The 16397-nt window shown below is 43.6% G+C and overlaps 1 protein-coding gene across 4 annotated transcripts in view; it reads right to left on the reverse strand.

Annotated features, from left to right (window-relative positions):
* The window catches only part of FBXW4 (F-box and WD repeat domain containing 4), a 107357-nt gene that overhangs the window by 73008 nt on the left and 17952 nt on the right, over positions 1–16397 (reverse strand). For all 4 annotated transcript variants that reach the window (XM_066240292.1, XM_066240289.1, XM_066240290.1 and 1 more), the window contains exons 2-5: positions 15295–15390; positions 12672–12857; positions 12092–12224; positions 5469–5563 (exon numbers count right to left, since the gene is read on the reverse strand). In XM_066240292.1, coding sequence (XP_066096389.1) covers positions 5469–5563; positions 12092–12224; positions 12672–12857; positions 15295–15390 — 510 coding nt within the window. The remainder of the gene's footprint in view (positions 1–5468; positions 5564–12091; positions 12225–12671; positions 12858–15294; positions 15391–16397) is intronic.

Genomic DNA, 16397 nt, shown 5'->3' on the forward strand with positions numbered 1-16397 from the left:
CATCAGACTAAGAAGTTTTTGCTCAGCAAGAGAAACTGATAACAAAATAAACAGACAGCCAACTAAATGGGAAATGATATTTTCAAACAACAGCTCAGATAAGGGCCTAATATCCAAAATATACAAAGAACTCATAAAACTCAACAACAAACAAACAAACAATCCAATAAAAAAAATGGGAAGAGGACATGAACAGACACTTCTCCCAGGAAGAAATACAAATGGCCAACAGATATATGAAAAGATGCTCATCTTCTGCCCTGGCCGGTTGGCTCAGCGGTAGAGCGTCGGCCTAGTGTGCGGAGGACCTGGGTTCGATTCCCGGCCAGGGCACACAGGAGAAGCGCCCATTTGCTTCTCCACCCCTGTGCCGCGCTTTCCTCTCTGTCTCTCTCTTCCCCTCCCGCAGCCAAGGCTCCATTGGAGCAAAGATGGCCCAGGCGCTGGGGATGGCTCTGTGGCCTCTGCCTCAGGTGCTAGAGTGGCTCTGGTCGCAACATGGCGACGCCCAGGATGGGCAGAGCATCGCCCCCTGGTGGGCAGAGCGTCGCCCCTGGTGGGCGTGCCGGGTGAATCCCGGTCGGGCGCATGCAGGAGTCTGTCTGACTGTCTCTCCCTGTTTCCAGCTTCAGAAAAATGGAAAAAAAAAAAAAAAGATGCTCATCTTCTTTAGTTATTAGAGAAATGCAAATCAAAACTGCAATGAGATACTACCTCACACCTGTTAGATTAGCTATTATTAACAAGACAGGTAATAGCAAATGTTGGAGAGGCTGTGGGGAAAAAGGAACCCTCATACACTGTTGGTGGGAATGTAAAGTAGTACAACCATTATGGAAGAAAGTATGGTGGTTCCTCAAAAAACTGAAAATAGAACTACCTTATGACCCAGCAATCCCTCTACTGGGTATATACCCCAGAAACTCAGAAACATTGATGCGTAAAGACACATGCAGCCCCATGTTCATTGCAGCATTGTTCACAGTGGCCAGGACATGGAAACAACCAAAATGCCCATCAATAGGTGACTGGATAAAGTAGATGGAATACTACTCAGCCATAAGAAATGATGACATCAGATCATTTACAGCAAAATGGTGGGATCTTGATAACATTATACAAAGTGAAATAAGTAAATCAGAAAAAACCAGGAACTGTATTATCCCATACATAGGTGGGACATAAAAGTGAGACTAAGAGACATTGATAAGAGTGTGGTGGTTACGTGGGGAGGGGGAGAGGGAAAGGGGGAGGGGGAGGGGCACAAAGAAAACTAGATAGAAGGTGACAGAGGACAATCTGACTTTGGGTGATGGGTATGCAACATAATTGAACGACAAGATAACCTGGACTTGTTATCTTTGAATATATGTATCCTGATTTATTGATGTCACCCCATTAAAAAAATAAAATTATTAAAAAAAAAAAGAGAGATGTGCTATAGCTCTTAACTGTCCAAGTTCTTTCTGACTGTATGAGAAAGCTTTGAGGGAGTGAGAGGCTGTCAAGGGAATCAGGAATATCTGCACTAGAGGACAACTGCTCCCCACCTCCCTCCATGCTCTTCATGAGGGGTTCAGGGTCTCATCACATTAGTGACAATGATGACTATATTCAATAGGAAGGTGGTAGGGAGAGTAACAGAAGGCAGTTATCGAGGGCAGGAATATTACAGAAGGAAACGGAGAGGAGAGATTCCTGCTGAGTCCTCACCTCAAGAAGACTGCAAAAGAGCAGTGTAACTCCACCAGAACTAAGAGTGGGGACATGAGAGCAGGTAAAGCCATTAAACAAATGCTATACAGAGAGGAGAGATTCTGGTTGATACCATCTAATAGCCCGTTCAGCTTTTCAGAGTATTTCCTTATTCATTATTTCAGGTTATTTCCACAATAACCTATAAAGATCTATAAAGGAAATAGTATTTACAGTTAATAGATGAGGAAACCAGGGCTCAGGGAAGGGAACAACTTACCTAAGGCTACTACTCTGTTGGCTGGTGACAACACAGAACTTCAATCTCCCAAAACAGACCCCAAGGCTGGGAGGCAGTGCCTCCCAGATTCAGACAAATGGATACGTTTATTGAAAGGTTCAAATTCATGGACACAGAAGAAATTAATCTAGTAATAAGATGAAAAGTCCCTTGTCTCCATTTATTTGGGGAGAAAAAAGAGCAGAAATAACACCAGCATATACCCTGGTCATCTATTGTAATAACAGAATCCCAAATACAAACTATTTTTTTTTTTTTTTTCCATTTTTCTGAAGCTGGAAACAGGGAGAGACAGTCAGACAGACTCCCGCATGCGCCCGACCGGGATCCACCCGGCACGCCCACCAGGGGCGACGCTCTGCCCACCAGGGGGCGATGCTCTGCCCATCCTGGGCATCGCCATGTTGCGACCAGAGCCACTCTAGCGCCTGAGGCAGAGGCCACAGAGCCATCCCCAGCGCCCGGGCCATCTTTGCTCCAATGGAGCCTTGGCTGCGGGAGGGGAGGAGAGAGACAGAGAGGAAAGCGCGGAGGAGGGGTGGAGAAGCAAATGGGCGCTTCTCCTGTGTGCCCTGGCCGGGAATCGAACCCGGGTCCTCCGCACGCTAGGCCAATGCTCTACCGCTGAGCCAACCGGCCAGGGCCTAATACAAACTATTTTTAAAGAGTCCAAGATACCATCTGTGAAGTTAGGGAAAATGTCATCTCAAATAACTATGGGTCAGGAGTTGAACAACCAGCCAATAATGAATGGAAGGCTCATCATGGGGCCAAGAAAAACATTAAGAGGACAAGAAGACTGAAGGAGAATGTGAAGAAAGCATAAGACTCAGGTTTTCACCAAAGATGAGGCACATCAAGGATGAAGGAGAGGGTCTGCCATAGAGCGAATGACTAATAAATGCTAGCTGCTAGTAGTAGTAGCAGTCACAGAACAGTACTAGAAATAGAAAACTAGCTTTTTCCTCAAAGCCAGGCTCTGAGTTGTAGTCAAAAAAAACCTAAACTCAGTTCATTGTAATCTAAATTGTTAATTAATGGTGAGGGCAACTCTGTCCTCAACCTCTTATCCGCACCATCTTCAACAGTAACCATGCTCTATTCTGTTAACAGGTAGCCTAACACACTCCAGAGGTAGCTAGAGTAGAGGAATATGGGGTGGGTCGCTAGGAGAGCCTGTGTTCTTTGGCCTAAACTCATGTGTAAAAAGCACACAGACCATCTCCAGCACTGAAGAACTTCCCTCTACCACCCACCCCACCCCGTCCCACCCTACCCTACCCCAGCCTACGTGACCCTAGTCTTGTGAATTCAGCAGAAATCCACAGGTAACCACCAAGACAAAGTCACCAGCCCACCTGTCATCTCCCACAGGCTGTCCTGCCATCCTTCAATCCTTATACATATCCAGCCCACAGACCCTACACCTGGCTAACTGGCTTAAAAAGAGGCAGCATTAAGAAACTAAGGAGAGGACAAAGCTCGATGGCTCCATTTTCTACCCTCCGCTCCCACACACTTAGGCCTCTCTACTCCCTGCTGGTCTTTCCTTCCCTCTTTCCTAGGATTGCTATAATGATTTGTTCTGAACAGCGACAGGTTTATAGGTTAGCCGACACCTCCGCTCTGTGGAATTTTAATTAACTTCTCCCATCGTCAATATGCTAAGGAACGGGGTCTCCATTCTCTGGGGTCAGCAATGTGTTTCAGGTCCTGCTATATCAGCCGTCAAATTGAAGAATTAATGACGTGGCTAATCAGCTCTAATTCTTTAGAAAGAAAAAAATTGAAAGGGAGTTGTGGAAGGGGGCTGGAGCAGGGGTGCAAGCTCCACGAGGTGAAGAGGAGAGACAGGGTCTGAGCAAAGGGGGGAATTGACTCTCTCATAGAACAAAAGACTGACTCAAACCCAGTGTTGGAAGGTGGAAGCCCCATGGCTTTCCTACCGATCCTATGAATGGGTAGTGAGGGGTAAAGGAAGTGGGGAAGACCCTAGGTAAATACTGCAACAGAGTAGGTGCAGAAGAGGGTACCAATGGACCCTGCTGAGAAAGAGAGAGGTCCTGCCTTAGTCCAAGAGAGCCTAGAAAATAGAAGTCAGGATGCAGAGGTCACTTATTCATAGATAAAGTTAAAGAAATATCAGTTGGGCTAAAGGGTAGGGTAAAGCTATCTATCATCAAAAATTTGGCTCTAGCCTGACCAGGCGGTGGCGCAGTGGATAGAGCATCAGACTGGGATGCGGAGGACCCAGGTTTGAGACCCCAAGGATGACAGCTTGAGCACGGGCTCATCTGGTTTGAGCAGGGCTCACCAGCTTGGACCCAAGGTCGCTGGCTTGAGCAAGGGGTCACTCACTCTGTTGTAGCCCCCAGTCAAGGCACATATGAGAAAGCAATCAATGAACAGCTAAGGAACTGCAACGAAGAATTGATGTTTCTCATCTCTCTCCCTTCCTGTCTGTCTGTCCCTATCTGTCCCTCTCTCTGACTCTGTCTCTGCCACACAAAAAACAAAAAAACAACAAACAAACAAAAATTGGCTCTTCTGCTACAATGGTCAAAGAATCTACTTCACATACACATCTTTGGATGAGAGTCCAATGGCACACAGGCCCCACGCCTCTCCTAATGACTCAACTCTGTAAGGGATACTCTAGAACAGAGGTCTCAAACTCACGGCCCACGGACCGCATGCGGCCCGCCGAACAATTTTGTGCGGCCCGCAGACTAATCCACGAAGTTCAAAATATTTTGGATAAAATTAAGTAAGCCTAGGGGCCTACTTGTATTTTTCATTTCTCTAGCATCCTAGCTAGATATTAGCTTAGTTAACAGCAGTTGTGATGCGAACTACAGTTTCTGGTTGTTTTGTGACACTGAGTAAACTGCATGTACGATTGTGCTTGTTGTACTGATTTTTTTTTGTTTTCAACTGCAGTGAGAAAAGTGTTGCGTAACAGTTGCCTTTTGTAGACCTAGTGCGGCCCGCCGAACGGCTGTGATCTTGCTCCGCGGCCCACATGCTGAGTTGAGTTTGAGACCCCTGCTCTAGAAGACCTTTTCCAAGGGGAACAAACCACTGATGTGATTTGTGAGAGCAGGATGGCTGTTGTTGTCACTTCCCAGGGGTGCTGAGAGGCCTCTACTTTAGTAACAACCTAAAAGTGCATCTGTTCTAGAAGGGACACTCTTGTAACAGCTGGATCCAGTTATATTCCAACTTGGTATCTTTTCCTTCACATTTCTGGGTTAGATGCTTAAGAAATTGGCTCTTAAAAGGTTATCTCAACCCCATGCATTTATAAAGTAAGTGTCAGACCTCAAGTCTCTGGAGGATTTCCAAAATCTCCAGGAGAGTAGCTCAAAGCAACCTAGAATATACAGGCAGAAGATATTCTAGCCCACTTGACCTTGTAAAATAAAAACATTGTTATACGGGACAAAACCATATCCAAAAATGTCTCCCTTACCTGAGTAATGGGCTGACAGCAATGGACCAGACTCGGTCTTCAGTCTGGATGGTGTGCAAGCACTGCCCAAGCCGGCCTGAGGCTAAAGACCATACCTGGAAACAGGAGAGGAAATGCTCTCATTGGCATTGCCTGGGATGGGGATGAGGATGGGGGTGAAGGAAGATGCATCAGGTGGCATGACTGTCCCTAGGCAGGGAATGTGGAGGGTCAGGAATAGTGAATCCTTTCTGTCCTGTATACACAGAGTGCAGGGTATCAGTCCTCTCCAGCTTCTGGATAGCCTTCCCTCTTTCACTTCCACCCAATAGCCCTTACTTCCCAGCCAATTTTACACCAGGGAGTCAGAAGTTCCCCATTCCTCAGCTGAGACCTCACAGAGACTAGTGAGTAGATGGGGCTCGCCTCTCTTAGCAACCTCCTCATGTTTGTGGATTTTCCTGTCTCCTATCTCTCACCAAGATTTCTTTGGGGGGGTAGAGGGAGGGAGGAAGATCAAGGCACAGTATGGGAGGGCAGAGATAGAATTAGAGTAGAACTATAGAGAGTAGTAAAAAGAAAGATGCAAGGGAAGGAAAGAATGGAAGGAGAAGAGAGACTTCAAAGTAGGAAGGTAGTGTGTTGTTATTTGTTTGTTGATAATGCCCAGGATTCAATGCTATTCGTGTCAGCACGGAATTTAGCACCTAGTGTCACCAAAAGTAGCAGAAAAGCTTAACTCTTTTAAGCTTCCATATCTCCTACAGGTTAAAAATATTGCTTGGAGCACATTATCTAGTCTCTATCAGTCAGGAATGTACATTAGCAGCCACTCCAGGCTTAACTCTAATCAACACTCACAGAGCCCTCTCAGCAGTCAGTGCATTTAGAAATCTCCCATTAAGCACAAGGCCCCCTACCTCATCCTACCCCAGATGACACACACAGGAAAAAAGCCTCTAACTAAACAGAAAGGAAATCTCAAATATACAGTGCTATCCCCAGACATCAGCCAAGGGGGTATCCTGATGCAGCCAGATGGATCAATGACCTCTCAAGGCCCCTGATGTGCTATAAGGGGAGCACACAGCCAGTTAGGACCTTAGATTTAAGAACTTTCAGGAAACATTCCTTGAGTTTAAGGGGTAGGTAATGGAGTGGGGGCAGTCCTGCCTCCTTAGGGTCACATGGTATCTCTTCCCTATAAAAGGAGAAAGTGTTTTAGATTTTGTGTGCATGATGAGGGGAGAGGGTATGAGTTACTTTTCATAATATAGGGAAAAGAAAATAAATTTAACAAAAAAATCCTGAATAAGGAAGGGCAGAAAGCAAAGGTAAATACCACAAATTTCTCAAAATACCAATGATCCTAGGCTTACTTTTTTGAATCTGTAATCCGGCCACTTTGATAGTAACTAGATTCACTTCTAATGTCTTCTTTAAGATGACCCCAGATTGGAAGAGATTTGCCTTTTCCCTACTGCAAACCCCCTAGAAAACATCTTACATGAGTAGTGGGAAGACACTAAGGACTCTGATTGCAAAATCTATGGGAATAGCCTAGGCCTGAATTCACTAGTACACTCCAGGGAAAGGGCTGGTGGAGTCCTAGATTGTGCAAACCACAGAACACGGTTCCTGGTCTCCAGGAGTGGTTCAGGAGGCATGCTGCCAATTCTGAGCATCGTCTCAGGAACATGGCTCTCCTGACCTGCCCCAGCAGCACATCATCCACCAGAACCAGGAGTATGCTGATCACGTCTTCATCCTCAGTAGTCAAACCCCCCAAAAATGCACCCTGGAGAAGATATAACCCAGTGGGAATGGACATTTATACAGTCCTTTTAAAAATCAGTTGGCTGGCCCTGACGAGATAGCCTGGTTGGTTGGAACATTGTCCCAAAGCACAGGGTTGCCAGTTTGATTGCTAGTCAAGGCACATTCAAGAACAGATTGATGTTCCTGTCTCTCTCTCTCTTCCTCTCTCCAAAAATCAGTAAAATAAATATATACTTTAAACAAATTAAAAAAAAAAAGAAATTGGCTATATGTATTAAGACCCTTAAAACAACCAAAGCTTTTGACTTAAGAATTCTATTAAGAATTCTATAAGTTCTGAGAACTTATCCTAAGAAAATAATCCTAAAGTGAAGAAAAACCTAAATGATAAAAATATTCCCTGTGGCCTGCAGTAGCAGATAGGGCAGGCATGGGCTTTGGAATCAGATAAATCTGGGTTGAACCCTAGTTGCTACTTATTATGTCTCATCCTACAGATGCTTCATAGTTTCTTACCCTCAGTTTCCTCATGTGTAAAATGGGAAATAATACCTATCTTTCAGGGTTGCAGTGTGGAAAAATGAAGATCTGTATAAGTTATCCAGCATAGTAGCACAGTATTTAGTAGATATTAGACATCAATAATGGTGGTTCTCAATACTATAGGAAAAGAACTATATATACAAACATCCACCAATAGGAAAACAGTGACTAAATTATGGTAAGTCCACTGTGAAGCCATTAAAGACAATACTAACAAATAATTTGTAATAATAATGGAAAACTTTATAAACTAAAATTGAGACAGCAGTATACATTGGGTACCTAAAATATAACATAAACATAATTATGTGGCATAAAATTATCCTAAAAGATAAAATGAGAAAATATAAGTAAAGTGTTTAGTTAGTTAGCATAGTGCCTGGTTACATTCTATACCATTACAATCAAACAAGCAAATTTATGCATTGAAAAATAACTAAAAGAAGATAAAAAACAAGTTCAAATGTTCTCTCTTCATTAAGTCTCCCCTCCCAAGCCAGATGTGATCCCTCTACCCTCTGAACTTTCTGGTCCTTTCCCTAGAGCCTTACATTTCAGTCTTTGGCCATTTCCAATCACCTTCATAGTACATGCATGTCTCAGCAGCCCTTAAGGAGGCTGTATCTTCCTCCCCTTTGAAGAGCCCTGGTGCATTGTATAGGCACATAAGAATGAATGAAAGAACAGAGAAAAAGGAAGAAGTGAAGGGATGGCCAGTACCAGCCCAGGCCCACCAAGAACATAAGTCACCATCCTGCTATATCTCAGGCTGGGGTTGGCTCCACTAAAGCCCAGAGAGGTAATCCAAGCTAAGTCAAAGTAAGTTTGAAACTAGGGTTGGGCGAGTGAAGGAAGAGGGCTTTCTGGGCAATCCCTTGCTCAGCAGTCTGACAAAGAAAATGTTCTAGTTTCTTTCACCCCAATAAAACAAACCTCTTCCCTGGCCGGTTGCCTCAGTGGTGGAGCGTCGGCCTGGCGTGCAGGAGTCCCGGGTTCGATTTCTGGCCAGGGCACACAGGAGAGGCGCCCATCTGCTTCTTCACTCCTCCCCCTCTCCTTCCTCTCTGTCTCTCTCTTCCCCTCCCGCAGCCAGGGCTCCATTGGAGAGAAGTTGGTCTGGGCGCTGAGGATGGCTCTATGGCCTCTGCCTCAGGCACTAGAATGGCTCTGGTTGCAACAGAGCGACGCCCCAGATGGGCAGAGCATCGCCCCCTTGGTGGGCATGCCGGGTGGATCCCGGTGGGGCGTATATGGGAGTCCCGTTTCCAGCTTCAGAAAAATACAAAAAAAACCCAAACCCAAAACAAAATAAAACAAACCTCTTTCCTAAGACACAGTACATATTTGAGGAATTCCCTCAAAACAGGCTATAGATGTTTATAGGAAACATGATAGTTCTCACATAGGTTCAGGTGAATTAGGAGCCTGAAGAAGCAGCTGTATAATTGCAAAAGCCACCAAAAGAAAATGAAAAGTCAGTTATAAAAGTGGGTAATGTAGAAATGGGCCAAGAAGACGAAGGTAGCAAAATGCAAAGCCAATAACAGAAAGGAAGAAAAAGAAGCAACATATCCAGAAAGCCAGAAAAGATGAGCTAGCCTGGTGATCATTGAGGGGCCCCAAAGAGCTAACCACTTTTCTGATGTTGAAGAACCAGGAGGAAAACTCAGAAACATTGATACGTAAAGACACATGCAGCCCCATGTTTATTGCAGCATTGTTCACAGTGGCCAGGACATGGAAACAACCAAAAAGCCCATCAATGGATGACTGGATAAAGAAGATGTGGCACATATACACTATGGAATACTACTCAGCCATAAGAAATGATGACATCGGAACATTTACAGCAAAATGGTGGGATCTTGATAACATGATACGAAGCGAAATAAGTAAATCAGAAAAAAACAGGAACTGTATTATTCCATACATAGGTGGGACATAATACTGAAACTAAGAGACATTGACAAGAGTGTGGTGGTTACGGGGGGGGAGGGGGGAATGGGAGAGGGATAGGGGGTGGGGAGGGGCACAAAGAATACAAGATAGAAGGTGACAGAGGACAATCTGACTTTGGGTGGTGGGTATGCAACATAATTGAACGACAAGATAACCTGGACTTGTTATCTTTGAATATATGTATCCTGATTTATTGATGTCACCCCATTAAAAAAATAAAATTATAAAAAAAAAAAAAAAAAAAAAAAAAAAAAAGAACCAGGAGGGAGAATTCTGTCATTGACCTAAAAGAAATCCTCAAAAGGAATAGGATATTCTGCAGTGAAATTTTAGAATAGTACCTATTTCCATACTTAAAAAAAAAACCAAACAAATTAAGTCACTAAATAGGGCTGAGTTAGTACTTAAAACATGAAACTAGCCTGACCAGGCAGTGGCGCAGTGGATGGAATGTCAGACTGGGATGCCGAGGACCCAGGTTTGAGACCCCGAGGTTGCCAGCTTGAGCGCGGGCTCATCTGGTTTGAGCAAAAGCTCACTAGCTTGGACCCAAGGTCGCTGGCTCCAGCAAGGGGTTACTCGGTCTGCTGAAGGCCCGCAGTCAAGGCACATATGAGAAAGCAATCAATGAACAATTAAGGTGTCACAATGTGCAATGAAAAACTAATGATTGATGCTTCTCATCTCTCCGTTCCTGTCTGTCCCTGTCTATCCCTCTCTCTGACTCTCTCTCTCTGTCTCTGTAAATAAATAAATAAGTAAATAAATAAATAAATAAATAAAAACAACATGAAACTAACCCAATATCCCAGATAAAATTGCTATCATTCTTTGACTATAAGCAGTCCATACCCTTTCATTGCTACCTGTGGTTATTAAGCTAAGTTTAATACTACTCAGGGTATCAGAGCAAAGAACAGGATAGAAGAAAGGATGTCACTAAAAAAGAAGAGCCAGGGAAGGTTTTAGCTATGACAAGATGCTATAATGAGATGGGATGATGTAAGTCACACATGCCACAAAAGATTTCTATGCAAACCGACTGCTGAGCAGTATAGCAACTTAAGGCCAACCTCTTTGCAAGAAATGATACAAAGACAGTGAATACTCAGAAATCTGAAGTATAGAGTGGGGAATAGGAAGCAGGTGATAGGAAATTCAGTTTCCATGTTAGTTTAAAATATTTTCTGGATTTTTCAGGTCCCCTGTGCTGGTATGTATGTCTTACAGAATACACAGTATGAGGAAGAAAACAGCAAAGAGAGAAGAAACTTCCAAAAATAGAAAAGAACATAGTTAGCTCTTCTTTCTATACTGCTCACAAAAATTAGGAGATATTTCAAAAATGAATATGAAGCAATAAAATATACCCTAATTTTTGTGAGCAGTATATATATATTAGTGACATTTTTCCATGAAGGAGTAGTCACCAGAGGGTACATGGAGTGAGAGAAGTTAGTGAGTAAAGACTAAAACTCCCCTCTCCTGAGTCCTCTCTCTCTATTTGTCTTAGAGGCCGGTTTGCTGACAAGAGCAAGCATTTTGCTCCTGTTAGCACTACAAAGTCTCCAGATGCTGGGGAACAGATAGGCAAGATACTATCAGGCCCCCTGCACCATCAGCTGAATTGTCAGCAAAGTTCCCACAGCAGCCAAAGGACGAGGCATGTGTGACCCTGGCCTAGGGCTGCTGGACACAGGAATGAAGAAAGTTCTCTATCTCATGAGTGGGAGCCTATCTGACCCAAACGTGGATGAACTGACTCCATACAGCAGGGGTTACACTACTTATCAGTCTCATTCTGTTCGGTCTTGGCAGATGTCTGACTGTAGATCAGGCAATCTGGCAATGACACAACAAATAACACCATTCTCTTGTCATCTTTCTACTGCTTACTGACCACATCACTCTCCAGAGAAGCAATAAAAACACATTTTAATTATCAGCCTGATTGCTTATAAACAAGGTGGTGAAAAATTAACCTCCCTAAACAGAGAGCAAGTAAAAAGAGGGAGATTTTAAAATAAAATATTCGGGTCAGAACTAACCCACAAACTTGAGGAAATTCAGCTCAGGGAGGAAAAGCTGGCAAGGCCCTCTGTTTTTGAGTTCACGCCACATTTCAAGAGAGTGGCAAGCTTCCCAGCCACTGTCCACTTCTTTCCCAGGCCAGCTGGCAAGGACACAACCTGGCATGGCAAGCTGCATGCCAGAGGCACATAAGTGAGTCCTTTATTGTGTTGTTTCCCCTCCCCCACCAATGCTCTCAGCCAATCCTGAGACTCAGGCCCTATCCACCCTCTCCCACCCCATTCCCTATAGACAGAAGGGAGTAATAGTATGTAAGGGGGTCACCACCTCACCTTGGCCGTCCTGTCCCTGGAGCCACTCACAATGATGCCCCCTTTGCAATCCACACAATTCACCTCCTGTTCATGAGCTGAATACTTGACAGTGAAGGTGCTATGAATCTTATGAACACCAATCTTCCCATCCCTATGAGAGAAACAAGGAGCCCACCACCAACAGCCAATTATTCTCATTGTAAGAAAAGAATAAGTCTACAGAAACAGCCCAAGACTCCAATGACATTCACGTTTGCTAAGCTTTAGGCAATTCAGTCCAATAAGGTTCCGAGCTTCTAGATACTTTAACTTCTTTAGTACACTTAGGGCTGAACAGAGCTGAGAGACAAAACAAATTCCCCCCTTAAGAGTATCAAGACCAGTTTCACTTTTCATTAGAGGCTCTTCCCATTTTCCTTCCCCAGCTAACCCTATTAAGTGTCTTTGGTAAATCTCTGTGCTTCAAATAGGAAAAAAGCCCATTACTCCTTCTAGTCTCCCTTTTGGAGGGAGTTAAGACAGAAAAAGACAGAGACAGGCAGATGGTCCCTGAAGAATCCTGAGGAAGAGGGTAGAAGGAGAAACCTGTAGCACTTACCCTCCTGCACTGATAATATGTGAGTTGGCCAACACAAAGTGGCAAACGTCCTCATCATGCCCAGCAAAGACTCCCAGGGGTCGACGGTTCAAGCTGGCACCATCTGGGCGGAACTGATAGGCCAGGATGAAATTAGCCTGGGATATGTACAGAGAATCACCCTCTAGCTGCATCCAGGGCATCTGACTGCAGAGATAAACAAAACTTAAGGATCACCAAGATACAGAAATAATAAATTCAAATTTTACAAAATAAACAGCAAAAAAAAGATACAGAATGAAAACCTTACTACAGTCTTTGGAGAGACTGCTCAATCCTCAATTTAGCAGGAATAACCTGCAAGGCTAAGACTTCAAAATCACCTATGCTTAGGCTACCCTCAGAAAACTAGAGTGATTGAGCTTTGTGGTGACCTAATCATCACTGGACTACCTGAAAGAAAGTGAGAATTAAAAGACCAAATAAATAGCACTTTTAATTGAAGAATGCTTAAGATTTGAATTACTGGGGAGGCAGAGCTTAGAAAATGCAATGATTGAGGAGTGGGAAGGGGCAAAAAGAAATCGTCCACCCTGATGAAGTAATTTTTTTCATTCTGTATCCTTATATTTAAAGTGTGATACTAAGTTTCAAAGTTCCAAGACTTCCATACATGCCTCTTTTTCAATAGGTTGGTTAGGGTACAACAGAGAAGAATAGTCCCAGAGAAGCTCCATTTCTTTGCCCTGGTAGAGCAAAGGGCCCATTTATAAGTGACAGGAATAAAGCCATTTAGAAAAGAATATTAATAATGTACTGATTAGATACCTAAATCCTCACAGGGGATATTCACACTTCTGTATTAGAGGGTATAGGGCAAGAGTGGCAATGGAAAACACAGCCCCTTGGGCAGTTTATTACAGTACAGGGGGTCAAGAGAAATAGCTCTCATAGGCAGCTGATAAAAGGAATCCACACATAGTTAAAGATTCCCTCTATATTCTGGCAGGAGGAAGAAAGGTTAGATGCCACAGACCATTCCCATGGCACAGAGTGAGCTTTAGAAGAAAGAAGACTCTGCCAGGCTCTCTGGTGCGGACTAAGCCCCTTTCCCAAGGTAGACATCCCACACCCAGTCCTACTCCACAAAAGGATTCTGGAGCTACCAGGTCCCAAGCAAAGCACAGGGACAACTGATTCATCTCCATTTACAGAGACACCATCTCTCACCGCCAAACCTGTCTGAGCAAACTGGGCAGTGTTTCTTCCCCAGACTCCTTAATACAAGCGTCATGGGAATGTGGAAAAGTTCTGCAAAATGACTTGACGGGCCATTAAATGCAGCTTGGACTTTGTAGTAACTGAGTTTCTGCTCATGAGGTTTTTACAAGTGTGTGCATATATTATATGGAACATGTGTAGAGTGTGTATAGATGCCTTCATTCTCATTCAATATGACATTCCTCTTCAACATCCCCTTGCACAAGTTTGTGGCACACTCAAATGGGCAGCAAGCAGAGGGGTTTGGAAATCATGTTTAGAGCCATCTGGTAAACAGCCATTGCCTAGGACAAGAAACCAAGTTCATGCCAGGTGAACAGTGGAGAATCCCGGGGCAGACTGGTAACTGTTTTGTGTGTTTATTTGCCAAATTGCTTTAAACCAGCCAACACACACACACACACACACACACAAAACCTGCCAGGGACAGAACCTTGATAGAGCAATAAACTCTACTTCTCTACTTTCTTATATTAAAAGACAAAAGTGGGAAGCAAAGGGTAAAGTCCTTCCTCATAAAAACCCACCACATTTCTCCCCAGTAATTTCTTTACCCATCACCACTACCACATAATTCACAGCAAATAATGTCAGTAAAACCAACAGAAACTGGACACAAGCAAAAAAGAAAGGGTCATCAGATGTGCTGTGTCTATCAGCATAGGTACAGGTCAACCTGGAATGAGGAATCATAATGTTCCCTATCCATTCCAACCAATCAGCTACAAGCATTTTTTGGTAGGGAGTCATAAATAACTATGAAATTTAGCATTGATGAAGCATAAAATCTGTGGGATTAGCAGTGCCAAAGCCATAATCTAAATCTCCTGGCACTTTTTCTAACCTCTGCCTCCTGTAATATATATATCCAAATATCCAAACCTTTAGATTCTATTTTGCCTTTTAATAAAGTAGGGAAGAGAATGACAGGAAGCCAATAGTGAAGGTGTAACTTCCTACAGTAGAAGATTTAAAGAAAAATAATTGTAAAACAAGATAAATTGAAATATCAGTTTCATTATTTCTTTTAATGAGATGCATTAACAGTGGCTACCTCTGAGTAGTAGGATTATGAATTATTTTGTTTTCTTCTTTAAACTTTTCTATTTTTTCAAATTTCTACAATAAATATTTTTATAATCATAAAAATATGGAATTCATTAAAATAAAGTAAGTTTCTGAAATCCTTTCGATAAATGAGGGGGAAAAAAAGTCCCTTTGATGGCCTCTTTGTGGTATTTAAAGGATCACTAGGGCCATACCACCTAAGACAAGCTATTCACTTTCTAACTAGGACCAGATTTCTTACTTCCCAGCATGCTTTTCTGAACCAGGCAGCTTTAAAAATAAAGAGGCTACTTACCTGCACCTCCACTTCAACAGAATCCCTTCTCGGCAGCGCCCCAGCTTCCAATTTTGAGACACCTTCACTCGCTCCTTCACTGGTACACTGGCCATCCTGCGTCCAGACAGAACAGATAATCCAGTCACTACAACTTATTGACAACCAGAGAACATTCCATGGGCTTACAAATCAGGATTCAGGAATATCTGATATCAGAATATACACTGCTCACAAAAATTAGGGGACAGGGAACGTATAGTGCATTTTCACCAATGAAATAAAAGTTGGTTTTGCATCTCATTTGCATAGTTGAACAACTTTCACTGACTTGTCGATTGCTTTTTTTTTTTTTTTTGTATTTTTCTGAAGCTGGAAACGGGGAGAGACAGTCAGACAGACTCCCGCATGTGCCCGACCGGGATCCACCCGGCACGCCCAACAGGGGCGATGCTCTGCCCACCAGGGGGCGATGCTCTGCCCCTCTGGGGCATCGCTCTGCCGCGACCAGAGCCACTCTAGCGCCTGGGGCAGAGGCCAAGGAGCCATCCCCAGTGCCCGGGCCATCTTTGCTCCAATGGAGCCTTGGCTGCGGGAGAGGAAGAGAGAGACAGAGAGGAAGGAGGGGGGGTGGAGAAGCAAATGGGCGCTTCTCCTATGTGCCCTGGCCGGGAATCGAACCCGGGTCCCCCGCACGCCAGGCCGACGCTCTACCGCTGAGCCAACCAGCCAGGGCCTCGATTGCTTTTCTGATGTTCTTGTTTAATAAAAAAAATCAAATGCTTCTTTTATCATTTCATATTCATTTTGAAATATCCCCTAATTTTTGTGAGCAGTATATCTGGATGTAAGTGAAGGGGCTAGGAGGCAAGAAAGAAATAGCTCTTCTCTCTCCCTTGGATAACTAAGAAATCCTTTAAAGTGTCTACAGTGACACCAAAGCAATTTAATAAAGGATGACAAACAGTACTGGAACCACAGTCTATCCATAAGGAAAAATATGAACTTTGACTCCTATCTCACACCACACAGAAAAATTAATTCAAAATAGATCACAGACCTAAACATAAAATCTGTTGATAAAACTGGGTATCAACAAAGCAATAAACTGATTTAGATTATCA

The sequence above is a fragment of the Saccopteryx bilineata genome, chromosome 7, assembly GCF_036850765.1.
Source record: "Saccopteryx bilineata isolate mSacBil1 chromosome 7, mSacBil1_pri_phased_curated, whole genome shotgun sequence".
NCBI classification, from domain to species: Eukaryota; Metazoa; Chordata; class Mammalia; order Chiroptera; family Emballonuridae; genus Saccopteryx; species Saccopteryx bilineata.